The sequence below is a fragment of the Hippoglossus hippoglossus genome, chromosome 5 (genome assembly GCF_009819705.1).
Source record: "Hippoglossus hippoglossus isolate fHipHip1 chromosome 5, fHipHip1.pri, whole genome shotgun sequence".
Classification (NCBI taxonomy): Eukaryota; Metazoa; Chordata; class Actinopteri; order Pleuronectiformes; family Pleuronectidae; genus Hippoglossus; species Hippoglossus hippoglossus.
This window is the reverse complement of record NC_047155.1, coordinates 24,721,190-24,744,519: the sequence shown is the minus strand read 5'-3', so window position 1 is coordinate 24,744,519 and position 23,330 is coordinate 24,721,190. Positions and strand designations below refer to the sequence as shown.

General features: G+C 41.3%; 1 protein-coding gene and 1 non-coding gene across 2 annotated transcripts in view; one reads left to right on the top strand and one right to left on the bottom strand.

Annotated features, from left to right (window-relative positions):
* Positions 1–291: 291 nt before the first annotated feature.
* trnae-cuc lies at positions 292–363 on the bottom strand. Its single transcript has one exon. It is a non-coding gene; the product is annotated as a tRNA-Glu (tRNA).
* A 1,324-nt stretch (positions 364–1,687) lies between these two features.
* The window catches only part of shq1 (SHQ1, H/ACA ribonucleoprotein assembly factor), a 39,983-nt gene continuing 18,340 nt past the window's right edge, over positions 1,688–23,330 (top strand). Inside the window, exons 1-10 of the mRNA XM_034585345.1 lie at positions 1,688–1,760; positions 2,717–2,883; positions 3,081–3,145; positions 8,108–8,236; positions 8,373–8,542; positions 8,630–8,742; positions 8,839–8,936; positions 15,412–15,569; positions 16,114–16,167; positions 22,845–22,968. Of these exons, the coding sequence (XP_034441236.1) occupies positions 2,741–2,883; positions 3,081–3,145; positions 8,108–8,236; positions 8,373–8,542; positions 8,630–8,742; positions 8,839–8,936; positions 15,412–15,569; positions 16,114–16,167; positions 22,845–22,968 (1,054 nt within the window). The 5' untranslated portion in view covers positions 1,688–1,760; positions 2,717–2,740. The remainder of the gene's footprint in view (positions 1,761–2,716; positions 2,884–3,080; positions 3,146–8,107; positions 8,237–8,372; positions 8,543–8,629; positions 8,743–8,838; positions 8,937–15,411; positions 15,570–16,113; positions 16,168–22,844; positions 22,969–23,330) is intronic.

The window sequence follows — 23,330 nt, the reverse complement described above, 5'->3', positions numbered from 1 at the left end:
TGTTTAAGACATCGACTTTCAGCAAGCTACAATGCACTGTCTAGTTCTCTCCCCATTCAGCTCACAAACCATCTACACCCCAACTTCCGTGGATTTAATATCTCAGACAATAGCAGGATGGGTCTATGACTTACAGGAATCATGAGTCATTCACACCTTGACTCAGTTGACCCCAATGACCTGCCTACTTAACATTACTGATATGGACTGTGCAATATTCTCCATCTGATTCATTCTCAACATGATGCTCTTCTATGGAGGCAATTGTACTCAAAGTATTCAATAGAGTAGTTCCCTGACCGGGAATCGAACCCGGGCCACGGCGGTGAGAGCGCCGGATCCTAACCACTAGACCATCAGGGACAGCTGTCATGCTCTTGAAGGCAGCTGGTCAGGAATTTCTGGCCTTTAAAAGGAGCAGGAGTTGAAGTGCAACCAACTACTTCTAGCGGTGGTGGCAGTGTGCAGAAACACTGCTCGTGTTCCTGTGAAACTATGAATGGAAGACCGGATGGGCTGTGTGTGAGAACACAAATATTCGAGGGAGAGGCTCAGGACTTTCTCTGGAGTTTCTCCTGCCAGCCCCAAGTAAAAACGTATGATATTGTCAGAATGAGCCAATGTGAGAAAAAAGCAGGAAATCCTACACACAATTCATCACAAGCAAGAGGGCATGTTGATGATGTTTCTAACATGCGACAGACGCAAAATAGAAAAAAACTAAAAGAATACAAATATCTCAGGAGGGGTCACAAGTGCAGAAGACAGTGACAAAGATGTCAAGAGAGCTCTTAGTGATAAGGACGGACACTGGAGTTGATGTGAAAAACACGTAATCTCTGCAGAAGAACTTATACATTATGTCCTGACTCCTGTTTGCTGCGCCAGCCATCACCTGATGGTGATCTTACCAAGATTTATGTGTGGGTGTGTATGCATCTGAGTGGAGAATCTCCTGCTGCGTTGTTCATACGTGAGGGGCAAACTCTGGAAAAAAATACGGACCCAATAGTCCAGACATCCTCCGGAGTTCAAGTCTAAAAGCGGCTTTAGAGGATAAATTGGCTTAAAAAGCACCATAATGGCCTCTCTATTATACTTCCTATGTGACTTTTAGGCCTCTGTTTTTAAATTTTTATTACGGTTTACTCATACACTTTTTGCACCTAGAAATTATAACGCGTGCGTCTCTCTTTGTGGATCTTGCTTTATTACCTTATATTGCACTTCTCTCTTTAATGTATTCCTTTTTTAGTGCTCACAGGATGGATACTCTTTGTTGGGGTCAATATGGCTGAGAATGGGTTAATTTTCCCATATTTGTTCCATATAAGCTTACAAGTCGCATTTTTTTTAAATTAAATTTATTTGGAGTTGAAATCAGATCTTCAATTAATTCTTCTTCTCAGTGGAGAAAAAAGAAACTGTAATTATTTTATTACTTGATTGATCAGTTAAGTCATTAGACAATTGGAGACATCATATCAAATAATGTCATGTCATATGTCATGTCATATATCACATCATAGAATTTCATATATCACAAATCATGTCATGTGATATAATATATCACACCATATCATCACATATGATATCATGTCATGTTGTACATCTCAAATCATGTCATGTCATATATCATATCATATATCACAAATCAGAACATTAAACTGCCTGTTTTCACAGTGTAGTCCGGTAAAACATGGCCGCCGCCCCACTGTGGAGCTGACTGTGGTTAGTGAGAAGAACTGAGTGTTTCTGAGGTGAGCGACTGTTTATTCCTGTGAACTGTGTTTACTCGTATTGTGCTGAGTTGTGTTGACCTCCGCCGATGTGATTCAGACAGACGGGTGCTTCTGCCTGCGGAGAAAAGAGGCTTGTTTCAGTAGCGCTATGTTAGGATCACTTAGCTAACACTGCTGCTGTGCTGCTAGCTGACACACACGAGGAGACCTGTCATGTGTTAGCTTAGCAGGCTAGGAGCGAGCTAGCCCTGAAACTTTATTGCTCCGTTAAGTTTGTGTGTGTTTTATCCTCAAATGTGTTCGACTCACAGATCCCCGCATCATGTCGTGTGATTGTGAGGCTGTGGTTTAACTCTGGATCATTGTAAGACAACACACAAACCTGATTTCCACTAAATGTATCATTTGAGAGGTTATATATTCGCTCAGTCCATACATTCATGGAAATAATCACACAAGCTTGCAGTAGATTGATGCTGCTTGAAGGAATTAATTTCCTCTTAAGATACTGATTATGCCGGAGATAATCACAGGCCTTTAGAATTAATAAAACGGGCTCCGTGAGGGTTTGAGGCTTACACACTTTTGTCAATGTGCGATAACTATATTATATTATAAATACCTCAGATTCCCACTTAAGTCTGGTATGAAACAATACAGAACGGCGGGACTGTTCCCAGCTGATTGAAACCTAAAACAAATACACAGTTAGTAACTTGCTGCAGTGGGAAACCTGTCGTTACGTGTGACACAGGGTTTGTTTACAGTTGTCACCATCTGTGTGGCACATGTGGGCTGCTGCTGCTTCTGGACACGTGATCACCTACAACAACATGTAATAGAGTCAGCCACCAGGTGGCGTGCTGTAGCCAGGTGGGTCATGATTCATGATCCAGCCTGGCTAACTGCTGTGAAATGTGATTCCCATTCAGACTAAGTGGATTTTAACATTATCCCCCTCATTGACTCCACAGGTCTGTTTTACACCCGCATTCACAATGATAACTCCTGCGTTTGACCTGAGCCAAGACCCTGAGTACTTGATCCTCAGCATCCGTGTGCCCTACACTAGAACATCGGAGTTTGACCTTTACGTCGACGGATCAGACTTCAAGTTCTATGCCAAGCCTTACTTTCTAAGGTGAGTTACCCATAAGCATACACTGATGTAGCTTTATATCTGTGTTTAAGCTTAGGTTGGATGAAAGGGGAGCAGCACCAGCTGACTTTAATATACAGGCATTTACTCTATCTGTAGTAAAATGACAAGTGAATAGGACGTTTGTCTTTGGTTTTATTAGTTATCACCATTTATGTATATATATATGTTCTTTCCAGATTAACTCTTCCTGGAAGAATTGTGGAGGATGGGAGAGAAAAGGCCAAGTTTGACATTGATAAAGGTAGGTTCACATTATTATATCATGACAATATGCACAATGGCTATAAAACCGCATGACTCATCACAGTAGTTTCATGAGGATATTACAAAGCAAAATGTCAGTTGACATATTTCACTAAAGGTACTAAAAGCTGCGGGAGTAAAGGGAGACAGATACTTGCAGTCTTGCAGCTCCCGTTTAACAATCTGAGCATGTTCACAGTTTGAAATGGCCAAAGTTTACTTTTTACCCACAAATAAACAACATGATTTACCAGAGATTCTGTGAGGAGGAAAGTAAGCAACTTAAGAGTTCTGTTGGAGGATGAAATACCTTCCAGCAGTTTGCTTATTTTGTATTAAACTACATACTGACACAGTGGTTTCCTGGTTAGATCTGTTCCTTCCCAAATCCTTTGTCAGAATGTGCTGTGATGTCCTTCAACAGGGAAAAAAATTCAGATTTTGAAGTTCTTTAGAAATGCAGTGTCAGTTTGAAAAGATGGTCACTCGGTGTGGATGGGGGAACCAGATATACCATATGTTACCAGTGTGTAATGTTGAAGGTTAATTAAGGTTCAGATTTGTAAATCTGCTCCATATAGTTTAGACCAAGAACTGGACTTTTACTGAGGCTGTTGACTCAAATAGCAGTCTTAACGTTGGCCCTATTATAAGACACTTCATTCAGGTAGTGACTACTTAGCCTAATACTAGCTGCACTTTACAAAATATAATTGAAATCTGGCAACACTGACATGATTATACCCTCGCAGCATTGTTGCTGTGTGAAGCTCTGCTGTTGTTTTTTGAAATCTGCTATCAAATTTGTTTTCAGCAAGACAACACATCTACTAATGCTGAGTCTACCCAGTCGACAGGCTACTCATAAATAATTGATCACAGGTTCCAGTGTGTTTTTGCTCAACACTGATTTTCATAGCTGGAGGCATAATGTTTTCGGGTTGTCTGTCTGTCCCATTCCAGTGAACACGATATCTCAAGAACGCCTTGAGAGAATTGTACCAATTTTTGTACAAACATTCACTTGGATTCAAGGATGACCTGAATATAATTTTGTGGTCAAAGGTCATGGTCACAGTGGCCTCACAAAGCACATTTTTGCCTTGTAAGGCTGATATCTCCGGAACGCCTTGAGGGAATTCTTTGACATTTGACACAAACATTCACTTGAACTTGGATTTCATTTTGGTAACCCAATGTCAAAGGTCAAGGTCACGTTGGCCTCATGAAGTATCTTTATGTATTTCTTGAACATGATATCTTAAGATCAGCTTGAGGAAATGTCTTCAAATTTGGTAGAAACGTTCACTTTGACTCAAAGACGAAGTGATACATTTTTGGTGCCTGAAGGTCAAAGGTCAAGGCCACAGTGACCTCACGTTTGTCCGTAGGGAATTTAATTACATCTGGTACAATAAACTTTGAATTATGGATGAACTGATTAGACCTGATTGGTGATCAAAGGTCAAAGGTCCCTCTGACCTCTCGAACACATATTTTGCCTTGTGAATGTGATATCTCAGGAACATCTCAAGGGATTTTTTTTTCAAATTCGGCACACATGTTCACTTGGACTCACTGATGAACTGATAAGATTTCAGTGTTTAAAGGTTGAGGTCACGTTGGCCTCAAAAACATGTTTTTGGCCTCTTGAATGTGATATATAACACAGACTTAAGGGAATTTCTTCAGATTTTGATCAGTTGTCACTTGGACTCAAAGATGAAGGGATTACATTTCAGTGGTCAAAGGTCACAGTGACCTTATATGAATCAAGAAAAAAAGAAATATGCACATGGAAACTGCACTGTTTGGCAGAGGCATAAAACTGCAGTGCGGTAATTGTAGTTCTGTTTCAGTTACTCTAACTGGTTTGGCACTGCTTGCTACCGTCAACTTTGACTGTAGCTGATTACTGTGTAATATCGAGTGCTGTAGGCACAATCTCAATAAAAGACTAAATAAGTCATAATGTTTCATAGTGTAAAGTTTTATTCAAACAGCACAGACAGCAGTTGGTACTGGCGACGTTTCATTGGCTGTGACTTCATCAAATAATTGAGCTGTTCGATTCATCCTCAACACACAGTGTTTGGATGTGTTGGATCTATTGTTCCCAGCTTTGCCAAATTAGGGAAAAGCTTCACTATTCAAGATGTCATTTGCATCAGGAAAGGATGGATAATAACAATGAGAACAACTTCAACAATTATATGATAATGATGATAACATAATGACATCCCTAAAATCCACTGTATGCTTCTCTTTTATTATGTACAATATAAAAATGATCATTTGAAAAATTATTATGAAAATATACAAGGGGCCGGTAAAACTCTAATCTACTTGTCAAGTAGGCCAGTGCGGAAAAAAGTTACGCTGGACAGGACTCTGCGGCTTAGTCACAAGACCACTCAGGTTTCCCAAACTGGTGTCACCTGGCTGGGTTTCCTGCATTATTCTATCAACGTTCAAAAGATGTATAGACATTTTCAGTATACATTTTTTAAATGATGAACACTGGTGAACAGCATCATAGACATGAAATTTCTTCTTGAGAGCTTGCAGAAGTGACGTGATGAGGAGGTGCAGTGTTTCCCATTAACAGACTGTGGCATCACCCAGGCCGCCTGAACAGCTCTCCTGCTCAGGGGAAGCTTACACAGCCGGGGAAGGGACCCAGGGACCCTGGACAGCTCCACTGGCCCAGCTAGAGTGTGCACGGCCTGGCCACAGCACCACCCAGACTGCCGGAAAGCACCCAGCTCTCCAGGCTCACAGCGCAAGATGCCATGGGCAGTGTTGGTTGCTTAGCAACATCCAAGCAACATTCTGATGCCCAGGCCTCACCGCAGTGTCTCTGAGGCTTCTCAATAACTCACCAATTCATCGTTATGAATGATTATGATGATAATCGTAATTGTGGGCCCCCTCAGGCACTTGGTGCCCCACACACAGTGCATGATGCACGTGGTGGGAGTGGCAGCCCTGGGTATGTGTGAATGTGACCTGCCACTGGTATGTGTCAGACAGAGACCAGGTGTGTGGGTTGCATGTGATATGTTACAAGTTGGTTAAAAAGAAATGTCAGTTTTAAAGTATTTAAAAACCAACCAACAGATTTTAAGTAGCCTGTATATATTTGATGAAAATTGGAATCCATACACATTCACGCAGCACAGCCTATTTTAAAACCAGGGCTGCTTTTGCTTTGCATGTTAATAGTGACCAGTCAGACAGTTCTGCAGGACCCAGAAGTATGGCTGTAATCAGTCAGTGATTGATCCCCGGGGAGTCTTTAGTTTGTACTTGAGTCAATCAGCCCCAGTAAATGAACCCACTGATCATGTTATTTCATCCCATTTAAGGAGCTGCTGGAACCATCTGTAATGTCATAATGATTACAGCCTGCAGGCTGTCGCTACTATCTCTCTTCACTGTGACAATGACGGGCAGCTCACACAGAATTTTCTTCTAATATATAACAAGCAAATAAAACATGATAATGGCTATTGGCACGAGGTTCGCTATTGTCTTTACATCACTCTCTGTCACTTTGATCTGCCTTCGCCTTAATCAGTTGTAATGAAGTTGTCTTTATGGAGACGTCTGCCTTATGGACTCTGACACCTCGTCGCCCGTCTGTCAGCATGGCCCCAGTTAACACACTGTGTCTAAATAAGCCTTTAACATCTGCTAATAAAGCTCCGCTAATGAGTGTCCTTGTTTAGACTTATAATGAGCCATCATTAAGATCTGTCTTCCAGGCGCTCCATTCTGCAAGACCTGCAACTCAAGCACTTATTCAGCTTCTATCGTAAAGTGCTTGTAAGCTTTAACACTTGGGTGCATTGAAATTTTATGAGGTCTTTAGGCGACCATCAGATTATCGCTGTGGCGCAGGCAAATCATTTTTATTCATCTCTTCAGTTTTAATAGCAAGGGCTTAATTTTTGTAGTATTGCACGTGCAGGTGGCTGATTTATCTGCTGCTGCTTGTAATAAAGATAGATTTATTTTCAAATTCAAATATGGGATTTGTCAGAAAGTCATCAATCAAATGTTTTCTTTAGAGTTTAAATAAGTAGTTTAGTAAAGTTGGTGATCAGTCAATGGCTTAATAGTCGGGTACGTATTTCTCATGTTCACTTGTCTCACGTGAAAATCTTTGACACACATCAGTTTAGGAGTATTTAGTCATTTTCTTTTGATTCAAACAATCTCAGTTTTGTGAAAATGAAAGTCAGAAAGATTTGCTGGGTTAAAACCGGTGCCTTTTTTGGCACACATTTATCTTTTTAATACAAATGGTATAAAACTAAATATAAAATCTTATCTTTGTTTATCTCTGATTAAAAATTACCTATTTTCTCATAGCCACAAAAAAGTACTTATCATTTCACTTAAAAAACTCATTTGAGAAAGTGCAAAGCACCTCTAAAATTATGAATCGATTATCAAACAGACTGACAGTCTAACATGTATTTGTTCCAACGCAATAAATGTACTATGTACATTGTATCTGCAGGTCTAAGGTCAAAGTTTAAAAAATCAAGTTAGTTTCCCTTACAAAACAGGCTTTAACATTTATTAAAAAGTATTTATTTTACTTAAAGTCTAAATTATTTTCTCATCTCTGCAATATTTGTAGTCCTAAAATGTTGGATCATTGTATGTGGAGTTTCAGTCAGCACCATCAGACCTGTAGCAAACACTGTCACCACTACAAGCTACAGTAACTTCACAGATCATTGTCTCTTACTGGTCAAATTTAAATTTTAGCAAAAGCCTTGTTTCATTCATCATTTGAATATGTTAATGTTCAAAAAGACCTTTTAAGATTTATTTAGGTTGGTGAACATGAACCATGTGTGTATTAAATAACAGAAACCTGAGTTGTACAGTAAACAGGAGCTTTGTAATGGTAAAACCTTTTCCTTCACGTCCCATCTCGCTGCAGGTCTTTTCACTCTTCGGGTCCCGAAGGAGACATCTGGGGAAAACTTTGAAGGACTTCAGATGCTGACGAGTCTCCTCGCACCAAAGGGCTCCCGTTCAGCAAAACCGTTGGTGGAAGATTTAAGCTCAGGTAAGTCAATTTTATACACTGATTTAACTTGTTCATTTACTGAAAATCATTCATTGGAAAACATACACAAGGAAAAATATTAAGAATGAAGCAGTATTAATCTAGAACCAACAATACCTTCTGAACATTTTTAAAGGATGCAGTGAAAGTGTCGGAGATGTTGAAGAAGAGGAGGAGGATGATGAAGAAGAATTTGACTGGCAGGTTGAGCAGGAGGCGTACACAGAGAGCTCCGAGGAGGAACTGAGAGCCCAGCAGAAATATGGCTTCGCCAACCAGAGGTCTGGAGTGTTTGCCAGATTACAGGTAACATCTATTTCTGAATGAGATTAGACAAACTAATAATGTTAACATGACACCACAAGGCCATTAATGCTGTGAACGTTCTGACAGGAGGAACTCAGCGATTTGATCGATATCAAGAACCCAGAGGGAACAACAGCAGCAGAGAGGAGGCAGGCGAGGCTGGAGGCAGAAGCATCTGCCTTTTCACCTGACCATTACCTGTGAGTTTATCCAAGAAAAAAACCCCTCTGACTCTGCTGAAGATATGGAGCTGTGTTTTCTAAGCTATTTTTACCGTCATCCATGTGTCATTGCAGTGCTGATTTATTTGAGGACGATGAAATAAAGGGCCTGCTGAAGTTCAAACCATGGTGGACAAAGCTGAGTCCTTCTACAGTGCAGGATGGAGAAGCTGGTGAGTTCAATTTATCTCATTATAATCTTTAAAAATGTAGTTAATCCATTGTTTCATCAGAATTGTGCTGCTAGAATCAATCTCAGGGTTGGCTCCTTAACAAAGGTTACACAACTATGTATTTTTTTATTAAATGTTTCCAGTGCACAGATATATATCTAATATATCAAAAACTGATTTAAGCATTAAGTACCAATACAATAATAACTAAAAGTAAAAGTCCTGCTTTAGAATATGTGCAGAAGTTTTGTCGGCAAAATGTGCTCAAGGAGTGAGTCCCTGTGACAATTATAATTAATTGTATACAATATAATTAGGTTGTTATTACTGATGCATTAATTTAAAAGTGGCAGAATAATGTTGTAGCTGGTAGAGTAGATGTGACTTCAACAACTTCATACGAACCTTAATAGTTTTACTTCTGGTCCTCAAAGCCCCTCCAAAGAGTCACAGGAGTAATCTGAGCAGTCACGACATAATTTATTTGATAGAATTATAATTGAATTAATTATAATTGTATAATTTGGTCTTTATGAGCAAAAGGGGAAAACCATTCTCCATTGGATCTGCTAACAACTCAGACATCTGTGACAAAGTGGCTCAACTGAACACTAACTTCTGTAATTTATCACAGAAACCACTTGTTTAATCTTAACATTATATTTTCATTGTATTTTATGAATGAACATTATCCTTTGATGTAAAATCGTGTGAAAAGCAGCTACTTAGTATGGCTATCAGATAAATGTAGTAGAGTGAAAAGTACAATATATCCGTCTGAGATGTATTGGAGCAGAATTTTAAAGTAGCATTGAATAGAAATATTCTAGTGAAGTAAAATTGTTAGTTATACTGAAGTCCACAGATCTAGAAAGACTCGAGCAATGGAATCATTGGAGCACAGTAAACATGGGTACAACACATGGGAATATTCACTTTTACCCTTATGCCCAATGATTTAAAAAACATCACACATCACGTTTATTCTTGTGGATCATTTGATTTTTCAAGCAATTAAGTAAGCAGTGACTGAAGGCAGCCAGAAGGGGGCAGGAAGTTGCAAAAAATTAGAGTGCAGTCATGCATTGCTTGTTTTTGATCAAATTGAAATACTGCTTGTTAAACATTTTATTATCTACTTGTATACCACTTAAAAATTCCAAAACTCGTATGAATAGCAATAAAACTGTATAATGAGAGATCTAAATGGTAACGTGTTGGCTAAGCTTGATGTGTGTCAGGCCCTGACATTGTTCTCTGACGATATATTAATCCCCAAAGGACACATGAGTCTTTTTACTGCCCCGTAGCAGAGGAAGGTCAGAGCTCAGCTCGTCGGCTAAAGCTGCACGCCCCGACAAACAGCCTCAGGGCTCTTCCACCAGCAAAGACACTCGCATTATGAGAGATTGAACTTCGACCTTCCCTAATCACCGCCTTTCTCTGGTGCTGTTTGACCAATTTAAAAAACCACAAGTGATGAGTTGGAGGCAAATTTCTACCTTCTTGCACTTACTATAATTTTCTCCAAAATGCTTGTTTTCTTTTAGCAAGTCATTTCCTGTCTATTTCAAACCAGTGGCTCATTTACTCCGACTGAAATACGTTGCTTGTTGGCTTGAGCCTCCCAGTTTCATTTCTCCGTACAGCTTCTTGTACAGGAGCGATAGCCTGTGAGGCCTCTGCGCTGCAAGAGTCTATTTAATTGTGCCATCCCACTCCTCTAACAGCCCGCTAATTCCAGCACTTCCACTGTTTAAGCGAGCACAGGGCTCACAGCCACAGCTTATGTGCAGTGCATGGGTGCCGTACGCTTGAGAGAGGATTTAGATTAAACAGATAGCATTATCGCAGAAGGGAGTGAAACCGGTCGCGTTTCCACCAGCCCGACTGCTGAGGAGCAGCCATCAGTCAGCAAAGCAAAGGCCATTAGCTGCACTCTTGGGTTTAGCCTCCAAAGAACATTGCGCTTCCCAGTAGCCCCGGCGGCTCCCTCGCCTCATTCCGCATTCGAAGACTGAGTGGCTCAGTCGGGAACCCGGGCGTAGATAAATGGGCCAAATTAAACTTAATGGCTTGATTGACAAGTGGAATAGCATTAGCCACAGCTGAGTGTGAAGAATGGCGTCGGTCAGGAGATTTAAGCGGCTTGCCATCAAATCTTAAAGGCTGGCTTGTGAGTTTAACTGTTTGTCATATATTTAAAATGGAGGACTAAAACTCCCCTCCACCCATGTGGGTTTTTAGGCTTTTTTCCTGCCGTCCTTCGCTTCTGCTAAGTCTGATATATATGTCACCTGACAGATGGATGTGGTCACAAGTGCTAATGAAGTAGAAAGTGGCCCCTTTGTGCTCTCCAGTGTTGGGGGCCAGCACATTGACAGGCCACAGCTGCCCACTGGAGGCCTGTGTTCACACACTGGTTCAGGCTAAATGGTCCTGACAGCTCCGTCTCTCTATCTGCTCCACTTTGTTTTGGCTGAGTTTTAGAAATCTGACCTTTGACCAATATCGTCTTCTGTGAACATTTTACGCTACTACCACTTTACCCAAGTTTACACTTTGAGCAGATTGTGCCATTAGCTGCTTTCATACATGCACTGGACTGCAGTTCCTCTGTATTTTCACCAGAGGAAGTGCATGTGTGAAAGCAAATGTCAGAGTGAGACACTCCGCAGTTTCTACTGGCTTTCTTCACCTGGCCTCCACGTATTCCAGGAGAAGTAAATGTGTGAACACCGCAGGGGATTCACCATGAGCGAGTGGGGGGGGGGGGTTGAAGACGCTTCCAACACACCACAGGCGTAAAAATATAAAAAAAGAAAAGAAATAACATCCAGTGAAAAAGCAGTGACACAAAAATATATGACACCAACGAAGACGTTAAGAGAGTTTGTGGGGATAAGAGCTGATGACGGTTTCAGGGTGCTGTAAACAAAATCCTGTGATCTATGCAGCGGAGTTAAGCGTCCCTTCCTGCCTCTGTCTGCTGCAGCCGGCTGCTCCACCTCTCACCTGAATAATGCAGAGGATTTGTTGCTGTTGTGAACGCGTCTGTGCAGAAAACCTCCTGCTCTGTGGTGCATGTGCTAAAGGAAAACTCTGGGTAAACTATGTAGCTAATTCTCTGGATTTCACCTGCAGGTCATGTCTGAAAACGGCTATTAAGTTCCCCTCTGATTTATACTTGAAATGATCACAGCGTGTGCGTGCACAAAATGAACCGTATCCGCCATCCAAGGTCATACGTTGCATTTGTGAAATTCTGGGAGCGTTTTCCAACCCTCAGCAGTATTGTGAAGAAGCATATTTACTCCATGCCATCGGGCCATCTGGACCTGTAGAGAGCATTGACAAGCCAGACTGCCGTGACTGAAGGAATTAGGTCAGAAATTAATTTGCAAGCAGGAGAAGTCCACATCCACTGTGCTAATGTCTGCTAGAATTGATTGGCTGCGTAGAGGAAATGAAGGAACGTGGTGTTGGGCACATCTATCAGCTCTGCTCACCTCACCTCACCTCACTGCATTGGCTCCAGAGTTAATAGAAAATATATCAGCATCGTGTGGCTGCTGTGTCCAACTCGCAAGAGGGTGGGTACTCTGTTTCAATTTCGATTTTCCCTGTAGTTGTTGTTTTTAATTACTGAATCTGAGTGTGTTGTGCAACATAATTTCTCCAGCACAGATGGCACTTGTACCGCTGAAATCTCTAGGATCCTTTTTGTGTGAACAAGGAGCCGTTAATACATTTTCTTTGTCAATGTTTGTATTGTACATAAATCTTTTCTCCAACATTTTTAATCTTAAAGCACTTGTGCGTCCATGCATTTCTGTGTGTGATCCTGGTATTACTCATGTTGTGTGGACCTAAATCTGTTTACATAGTCACAAATGGGGACTTGTTTTCCTTTTGGGGACAAAATAACAGAAGTCGTCATAACTTTATCATTAGAATTTAATGTGAAGACATGTTTTAAGGTTTAGGTTACGACAGTTAGGCTTAGTTTGGGGTTAGGTTTAGGGTTATGTAAAGTTTTGGTTTAGGTTAAATTGTGGTTTAAGGTTCAGTTTAAGGGTAGGCTTAGGGTTAGTTCTCTAGGAAATCCATATCAGTCAATGTAATGTCCTCAGATGTAATGCAGCATGTAGTGTGTGTGTTCATGCGTGTGCCTATGCGTGTGCCTGTGTTGAGAGACAATCTGTGCACGTTTTCTTGCTTATCTGATGCTTGTGACTCTGCAAGTTCATGCATTACATCACTGGATTCTATGTTAAATTTTCATCCCCTCTCTCAATCTATGTGTCTTTGCATTGGTTTGAAGAGCAATGCATGCAGATGTGGGTGTGGGGATGTGTGCGTCTGTCTGTGAGTCTTCTCCTCAAACTGTGCTCTCCCGCTGCAGCGTTGAGAGACTTGGGAGGCACATGCAGGGAGCTAGCAACTGACGTAATGCAGCGGGAATCTCCTTCCCAACAGAGCCAAGTTACCGCTGCAGCCAGAGAGAGATCGTTTTAAAGTGCTGTGTGTGTGATTGTGAGCTTGTGTATTTGTGTTCGTGCTCCAGCCAATACACGTGTGTCTTGCTCACCGGGGTTTCAGTGCAGAGTCTCTCCTCTCCTCATGCAGGGAGACAAAATGCTTTCAGCTATTTCATTAGGTGCTGGGTGAAAGGATGAGAACAGCTGAGTTACAGCATGTTCCTGCAGACATTCAGTGCACCTTTCAGCACTGAACGCTGCAGATAGCTTAAATGGGATTGAAGTCTGTTTGTGTCGCTCCATTAGGCTTGCCACAAATCCCCATTAAGCAGATGTCTCTTTCAAAAGGCAACAGTTAGTGACTTTGCAGTGAGCAGGAAAGCAGAGGTTTTGAGATATTTTCATATGATGGATGGAGCTGTGTTTTCTTAACGCAGAGCTGTTCCGCTGTCAAACACATAGATGGGATAGAATTTACTAATTTTGTGAATTTCATGTAGGAGTACTTGGCGTATTTTGCTTCTACTGCTTATCAGGCTCAGTCAGGTGCCCTTTAACAAGGCTCTTTGCCCCCAACTGCTCCAGAATAACAGTTCATCAGCCAACAGTGGAAACAGCTTAACGATAGGAAAATGGCCATGTCTCCTCTTCCTTTTCCTTTTATTCTCTCACAGACGCGCACACACACACACACACACACACACACACACACACACACACACACACACACACACACACAGTCGTGTCTACATGACTTCAGAGGACAATACATTGACTTACATTAGCTGCTTTCAGACATGCTCTGAACTTAAGAGAATCTCTGTAAATTCTCCATAGGGGCTGTATGTGAGAACACACATTTCAGAGTGAGAGGTTCTGCTGCGTTGTTCATGTGTGAAATGCAAACTCTGGATTTCTCTACGAAATGTGGACACAATTGTGTGGACACACACACACACACACACACACACACACACACACACACACACACACACACACACACACACACACACACACACACACACACACACACAACTGTGCATCAGGGGAAACATCTGCTATGGTAAAAAGCTCTATACTGGGACTCATAGATTCCTGCTGTGATTTTAAAATGAGGATGATGCATTTTCACATTCACTCAGTGTGGATGTAATTTTTATGTAGCCCCTTTATTAAGCTTCTTTTATTCTATCAGTGTTATAATGCGACACTGCGCAATTAATCTTCATACATGTTGGTTTCAGTCATTAGTTTGTATTTCTACCTTGTGGCTGAAATGTGTGTGTAAATGATGATGTGTCGTGGTGGAGAAGGTCAGACACTCCCTCTTTGCGTTCTCACATACAGCTCCTCCTGTATGTGAAAACACAAAAGTCCAAGTCAGTTGCAGCGGAAATTCTCAGGCGTTTCACTGCCAGCCCCTTGTGAAATGTCCAAATAATGTCCAAGGGAGCCCTATGAGAATACAGCAAGAGATTATACAGAGAATTCACAGTAAGCGTGTGGGCGCACAACTGAAATAAACAAAAATAATACAAATATCTGAGGCTGAGAAAGCAGAGCCATACAAGTACATGACACTGACGAAAGATGTCAACTTGGAAAGACGACAAGATTCCAGAGTTTTTGGTGATTGAGGGCCGACACCAGTGTTTATGTGCTGAAAACAAAAACGTGATCTCCTCAGCAGAATTTACACATTATGTCCTGCTTCCTGTGCTCTACTCAGGCGCCACCCCTCACCTGAACACTCTCTGTGTTGTTGTGAATGCATCTGATAGGAGAATCTCCTCCTGCTGCGTCATTCAAATGTGATAGATGTGCAGACATTCTCTTTAATTCATGTCTGAAAACGGCTTATGTGTTCAAACGAGTGTATGCATGCATTCCTTTGCAAACCACAGGCCTGTTCTGGGCTCTTTCAGAATATACCAGTAATACTTATGGTGACTTTAAACTCCACATCTAACTGTAAAATCCTTGTCCTCGTGCAGCTGTATCATTCACTGATGACGAGAAGGAGCAGCTGAGAAAGTTCACAAACCGCTCCTTCCTGCTGGACAAGACATCCCGTCACCAAGCGTGGCTCGGCCTCGCGGACGTCCTGCTGGCTTATTGCTATGAAGTGCGCTCTACAGACGGAGAGCACAATGTGAGTGTGTGTGTGTGTGTGTATGTGTGAAGAGGCAGCTCCTCATGAGCAGCACTTAGCCTTGGTTGACAAAGCCCTCTATCCTCAAATCCTTTAGACCCCCTTCCATTTCATTCAGAGCCTTAAGAGATTACCAGCGGATCCGAGTGCTCAGTTCAGACCTCATTGTGTCATTCCTCTGAGGTAGCTGACTCGGTAGGTGCAGAAAGACAAGGTGAGAGAGGCTGACTCCTTTGATAAAGATGCCTCGTAGCATGTGTGATTCAAATTGTAGAGATATTTGACACAACATTGTCGAATTAAAGCCCAGCTGTGAAAACAAAATCTATCAAATGTGATCTTTTAAATTTCCATTTGGGATATTATAATCTGGACAGAGGCCAAAACAAGTCCCTCTTTTTATTTCCACTTGCAGCCTGTTTTATGTTTTTGAACAGGCATCTGAGCAGCTGCTCTTCACGCAGAATTTATTGTGCTGTATTTTCCATCTCTTATTTCCTGTATGTTATTGTTGTAAAGACGAGTGGTTACCTCCTCCCTGCAGGTGGAGTCACCGTGGACAATCAGAAAACTCAGCGGAACTCTCTGCTGGCTGGAGGTGAGTTAGTTATTGCATGAGGAAATAAGATGTGCTGCAGTGAATGATTCACTCTGCGTGTCAGGTTTGTTGTCATCTTTAGTTCCGGGTTGGTGAGATTGTTTTTTAAAACCTCTCACACATTACCATCAAGAGCAGAAAGTCCTCTCTGAGTGTTTAGATTGAAACTGCAGATATAAACAAACTCGGCTGCAGTTTATCTGAACTGTATAAATTTGATCTGATGCAGAGCTGTTTTGAGAATTGTCCGGTGAGTAATGGACTGTCAAAGAAAGAGTGAACTGATCCAAGAGAAGATACTTCTGAAACCACATGTGTCAATTCATCTCATGAGAACAAGACTTCATCTGAGGAAATATGTATTAGCCTGATGTTGTCAGCTCAATAAAAAGACCTTTTAAAAATAACATAAACATAAACTTAGTCAGTCTGTTCCCCCCAATCAATAGTGATGATTATATTTTGATTATTTTGATGCTCATCATATGAATGCACTAAGGCTTATATGGTGAAAAACAAGTATGTTCTTTGCTGCTTTTTGTTCCGATAAAGTTATTTCACAATGCATCTTTTGATTTGTGTCCTCTCTCACTGTCTCTCCTGGTGATACTCCCACTGCTGCAGATTTTAAACCTCCTTTACACAGATGGAAAAGTTTTGTTGGAATATCAGCAGTAGTCAGTAGTCAGTAGTAGCGATAAATCAGGTGCTCAGGGTGTGCGTATTAAATTTCCATTTCCTCCACCCATATTTTGGAATGCCTTTAAAATACATATTGCATCAGACCAAACTGTAGTTTCACCAGTGCTGGTTTTGTTCCAGTTTTAGAGTCCAAACCTTGGTGCAGTAAAAATAATGACAAACTCAGTTTTACCATTAAGTACCTGAACAATATCTTCAGTAAAAATCCCCCCTGGTGTTAATCTGCTTCTCTTTGCCTCAGTTCTTAACATTCATTCATGCCTCCTTCTGGTTTTGTAATGCAAGTGAATAGCAGACTTCAGTACTCCTGCTTTTCAGGACAGCCGCTCATTACCGGATGGGACTGGTTTCCATCAAGTTACAGAATTTAGAAAAGGCGCAGGTCTTCACACCACCCCGCTGAGAAACGTTTGATGCTCTGTTATTCCTGAGTACATATTTAACCGCAATCGTCAATCATTATGTGGTGGTCAGTTTATATTGTAGTGGTGGCAACAGACAAATCAACGACGATGGACACTGAAGTGTAAAAATATGTTTAAACTGTAGAAGGGTCAGAAGACGTCAGCTGAGTAGGTGGTCCTTCATACTGTATGTGGCCCAGGACACAATTGGATTCAAAGCAAAAAGAATGTGGCGTTACAGACCACCTCCAAATGTGGTTTGAGTGATCAGCTCTCAGGATGCATTTGAGTGTGTTCAGACCAGAACGTGGTGCTGACCACTTGTGATCGGATCCCTCAGGACGATGTCATAGAGACAGTTCATTAGAAATACACTAGGATTACAGTATCTTGTGTGTTATCTCCAATATGCCCTTTTGTAGTAGCAGCTATAAGATGTTCAATGTCGTCTTCCAGTATAGTTTATACTAAAAGTCTTGCTGGAGCTTTAACTCTGAAGACTTTCCTCTTGACACCTTGACATTGTCACTGAGTCTTTTTGTTCTTCGACTAAGGTTTGTGTTGGCAAAGAAACGCTTGAGAAAAAATTGATATTGAATAATGTAACTATAGCTTTTGTTCTTTAACTAGAACTACAGGTTTCATGTTGACAAACTTAGTAATAAATCAGAGTGCATTGAGGTGTGAGCCTTTTAAAATGCCTGCAATGTGAACATGACAAAGAATCTCGTAAGATATAGTAGCTCAGCTCCTCTTTTATTATCCTCTTGTAAGTATATGACTTGTGAATGAGCAGCCGCCACTGAACCCACTTGCTTTGACTGGCTCCGGTGATTGATGTGTTATAGTTTGGATGTGTTCTGAGGTGATTAGAGAGGCTCTTGAAGAGACTGTCAGTTTCACACATATAAACTCTGTGTAAATATGTTGACAGTTGCCGTAATGTTTGAAGACACATTAGAGACCGCTCTGAAATAAACAGCCCAGGTCTGTGCGCTGACACGAGCCTGTAATGTGACCTGCAGGGAGTTGTCAGTTGTTGGACTTGGCACGTAACCTGTATAATAGCACGAACAGGTGTTCCCAATTCAAAGAGTAAATGAGAGGTGCTGTGTGTAGCCTGTCTGCTCACAAACTGCCATAACACAATCCCGTGATTTTGTGCGTGTCCGCATGTACATGTGTGTTTGTGGGGATAAGCCACACGCTAACCTTTACACTTAAGATTAGATAATTGGGGGAGTAGCTAATGCCTCTTTTTTACATCAAAATGAGCCGGTATATGCCTTTTTTTTAAATGCTAAAAAACACAATTGACTCTTTTCCCTGTGCCAGTAGTTTGCCTTTCTGTTTTTACACGCCAATGCCTGGAACCTCATATTGTTGTGCAGAAAAACTGCAGCCTCAGCATCTAGATTGCTTAATAAAGAAGAAGAAGAAATGAGCATGTTCACCCAGGTGTCATGTTTCCATCACTGCTGGTCAGAGGCAGAGCCGCTAAAAACCTGTGTCATTTGACCTGGGAGTGATTCATTCCCATTGCAGATAAAAGCCAGATGTTAACAGGTGTTAGTGGAAAAGGGGCTTAAGTCTCCACTAAATTAATGCAAGTCTCTGTAATATCTTCAAAACTGACTAATGTGTGATGGTACTAGAAATATTCCTACATCTTACCCCCCATCCAACATGAGGTGGAAATTAAATAAATGTGGGAAGTAATGGATAATTTTCTCTCTCTCACACTGACGAGCCAAAACAGCAGGAAGTAGTTCAGTCACCATGACAGTTACTCTCTTTGCTCTCGGCTCATTACATCTTTGTCCTGCTGCTTCCTGCTCTCTATGATCCCCTCTTTTAGTTTTTCTGTAAAATCAAACAGACTTCCGGACTCCGCAGTGTTTCACTATTTGATTTTGACTGACCAAATATCAAACAATGGTTCAATTGATAACCATTTCCAGTCTAATATCATGAACATGAGTACAGATCAACTATGACTCTTGGTGTCTATTCACAGAAGACAGTTTACTGAGTACTTTGGATAATGTCACTGAGTAAAACCTCACTTTGATGAGGTCTTTTTACATCGGACCTGAGGAGGTTTTGTGGTTTACTGGGTAAACTTATCCAGATTGCTCTTTAAAATTGGTTCTTGAAATACCTTTTAGAACAATATGGAATTTGGCTTCTTAACATTTCAATGATATCGTACTTTTTGCAGTTTTAGTTTTGTAAAATCAGTGTAGGTTTTATGTCTCACTTGTAGATCTTGTTGCTACAAATTGCATTTTACGCCTGGCATCTGAATGAATGTTGTAAAGTCGGATATATTTTAATCCTAATCCTAATGCAACAAGTTAAATGGGGACCCACCTCCCCTTTAGGTTTTGATTTATTGTTCAACGTGATGATTTCAAGGTGGATAACACAACCACAGTACTAGGTGGAGAGTTGGAGTAAGTGGGAGAGGTTGTTGGTTGAATGTTGGTTTTCCCCATTCTTTATTTCCATTTTCAGTATGTGATGTTACTTAACATTAAAACCCAAGATTCTCCTGAATAATTTAACAATCCTCTGTCAACTTTCTGAGAAATAATCTTTTGTTCGTCATTTAGACATGGTGGATGCATCCAAATACATTAACTACCCCTACCAGGGAAAAGCGAGACCAGAAGCATTGAGAAACAATGTTTTGTTGTTGCAGCGTAACAAAACACGGTACCAAAGTTGCTGAATTCATCTACAATTGACCCATTAATTAAAAGCGAGTCGATGCACGCTGCAGATTGTGTTTTCAGTTTCCTCAGCACAATATTCTTTGGCTTCCACCAACTCCATCTAAGTAGCGGCACATGCAATAGACCTTTAAGCTTGATGATTGGTTCCCTGTTGAACTGCACCTTTGGAGTCATAGTTATCATTTACCTCAAAATGCACACAAGCTTGTATCTCTGGGGAAAAAAGGACCCAAAATGGTTCCTTCCACTTTTTCTCTATAGCCAAGGTCTGTCCAAAGTATGGTGTGTGTATAATCACATCACTAACACATAAGCCCTTATGTACAACCATAAATAATGGTGAAATCTCAACTGACACTTGGAACAGTTAATAGAGGCTACACCACATCTTGTTCAATTGACCATGCATGGTGTTCATTACATCCATCCATCCATCCATCCATCCACCCATCCATCCATCCATCCATCCACTCATTCATTCATTCTCTATAACGCTTATTCTATAATGGTCTCGGGGGCCTAGAGCCAATCCCAGCTGACATTGGGCGAGTATTGATGTACATCCTTGACAGGTCATCAGACTGACCTCCATCATAATTAATTATATTATTTGGTTGCTGTTGCCAGTTGTTTAATGCTTTAGGCAACAACAGGGCACCTCTAAATATTTTCTGACTGATTGTGTCCCAGAGCGTCCTCGTTATGTGCTGGGCGTGCACACAAGATCGTCACCTGAAGTCAAATCATCTACGACACATTTTGTTGCTAATTACAACCAAGCCAGTGAAGCAGTGAAGAGTCTGCTTCATCATTTCTATGAGTTTGTTCTCCGAGACCTTGACCCCAATTTGAGAGCTAGTCGTTGTCTTGCTGTGGTGACAGCAGAGTAAAGAATAGTCTCCACCTGCCTGGCAGCCTTTTACTGCTCGTCACTCAGTCAGCAGTGCTGTCAGCTCCTATTGACACACCACCTCGCTCAATCCTCTGCTCCCCGCCTCCCCCTACTCCTCCTCCTCCTCCTCTCTTATCCTTTACTTTCTGCTCTACAATGGCTTCCTCTCTGTCTTTGACTGCCTGTCTGTCTGTGTGTCACCGCCGATATCAGCTCTGCTTCCTCTCTCCATTCTCCCTCTGTGCTATCTCTTCCTTACTCTCCCACTGTCTGTCTCTCTTGCATCGCTTATGCCCAACATTCTCCCTCCCCCCACCACCTACCACCCCCCTCTCTTTTCCATCTGCTGTATGTTTACTTGTCCTCAGTTGACTGCACTGGTGTGACTGCGATCCCCCCTCCCCCCACCCCCACCCAGAAGCAGCAGACCTTATTTACACTCATACTAAACAAGCCCAAGGGAGAGCGTGATCCCCAATGACACACACACACACACACACACACACACACTCACTATCTCCCAGCACATCCCTAACAAGCCACAAAGAAAAGAAGAAACAAGGGATGAAAAATCTCTGTTTCTGTCTGCAGGCTGTGTGTCCATTAGTGCAGAGAAAATCTGAGAGTGAAGGCAGTGATTAAAGAGAAGCAGCAATTAATTGGCCAGGGCTGCAGAGGTGTTTAAGAGTTGTGAGCCCCTGTTTTGCCAGCTCTATAATTGAGGAGTTGTTAGGAGTAATTAGAGCACCAACCACTGTAATGCACTCCAATGGGAGCCAGACTTTAAACTCAGTAAAAGAGGAGGGTAAACTCCTGGGCTGTGAAATATGATCGAACTAAACCATGACTGCCAGTTTTTTCCAGAGGTCAACAGATGGTGGATTTTCAATATCTGATGTAATAACTACAGTTTTTCTTATTTTTATATTTTGTATTCTTATTAAGATGAGGTGAGGGGTATTCAGCTGCCACATGCAACTTCACCACTCTATGTCACTAAATTCTACACACTGCAACTTTAAGTATCCATTAAAATACGCAGGAATGACTTTGAATCTGCTGGAAAAGGATTGAATGATTGATATCCTGCACTGTTTCTCTGATTTAGTTGCGTTGTGTTTGAATTATGTTTGGTTTAGTTGAAAATGTCTGTCATGGGCGTTTAACCTACCTTCACCCATTGAAAATCGGTAGTGCATGTCCATATTGATAAAACTTTATTTCGTGTTTGTTAATTCATCGTGCCTCGTCAGTGGGTTTAATGTTCCTGTGTTGATACTGGTGTGTCTGATGGTTTTGTGAGGTTTTAACCATTCATCTTTGTGTATATTCCCAGTGTGAGGACAATTAATTATTTAATTAATGCAAAGTTAAGTGGTCGAATTATCTGCAATTTTTCTTCCTAGTCTGCCTGTATTGTATCACGATCAAAGAACTGATGGTAGAAATAAAAGCATGTCAACGTGAAAACTGAGAACAGGTGGGTTATGACATGATCACCACTGGTCAGTCTTTCTATAAAATCAGCTGTTCCAATGTGCACCCTGAGCCTGCAGAGGTTTATTGCACATTTTCTAACCTAAATGCCAAAATCACATGTTGAAGGCTTTTTCATGGAGTGGATATTTGCTTTCAGCAGATACTATCTCTAAAGTAGTCTACATATAAAAACGCAATTTATATTGTATTACTGATTTATGGCAGCTCGCTGAGTGAGTGGAGCTAATCAATGATGTACATCAAAGCATGACTATGGAAGCAGCACAGCCTTCCTCTAATACCGATTAATCAGCCAAATCCATTAATTGCTCAAACCTCGAGTTTAGTTTTCATGTGTTTCTTCATCCATTTTGTTTCTTCATTACTTTGTCACCTTGAACAAAAACACGGTGTGATTTTATGCTGGATAGTTGTCTGACTGTCATGTTTTCTCCTGTACAGACGTACGGCTCCTTCCAAGAGGTCCTGGTGTCGTTTGGACGGAGGGCTTTGAGCTACCCGCTCCACAGACACTTTGCATTGGTCTCTGCAGCACTGCGTGACACAACTAAGATTTTTCAGTCAGGTGAGTGTTTGCTCCAGCAACACACATTACCACAGTGACCTTTGACTTCTGCAGACTGGTTGTAACCCTGCAGCTTTTGCCACATGTCCGTTAGTTTGTAGAATCTGTGATCTTTGTGGTTTTTGCACTAAAACTATCAGCTTCAGCTAAATCAAACCACTTAATGTGGAATAATTTCACTCCACTGTGAACACATGATCTTTGCTAATTAGTGTGAATTGATTTTGTCCACCCTGTGGTTTCTTCTGAGCAGTGTTTATACATGTAAATAAGGCTCAGAGTCTGCCGCCTGACTGGAAGCAGTGGGATGCAGGTCGATTGTGGGACAGCCTGAAAGTCAGCATGCTTTTGTGGTACATTGC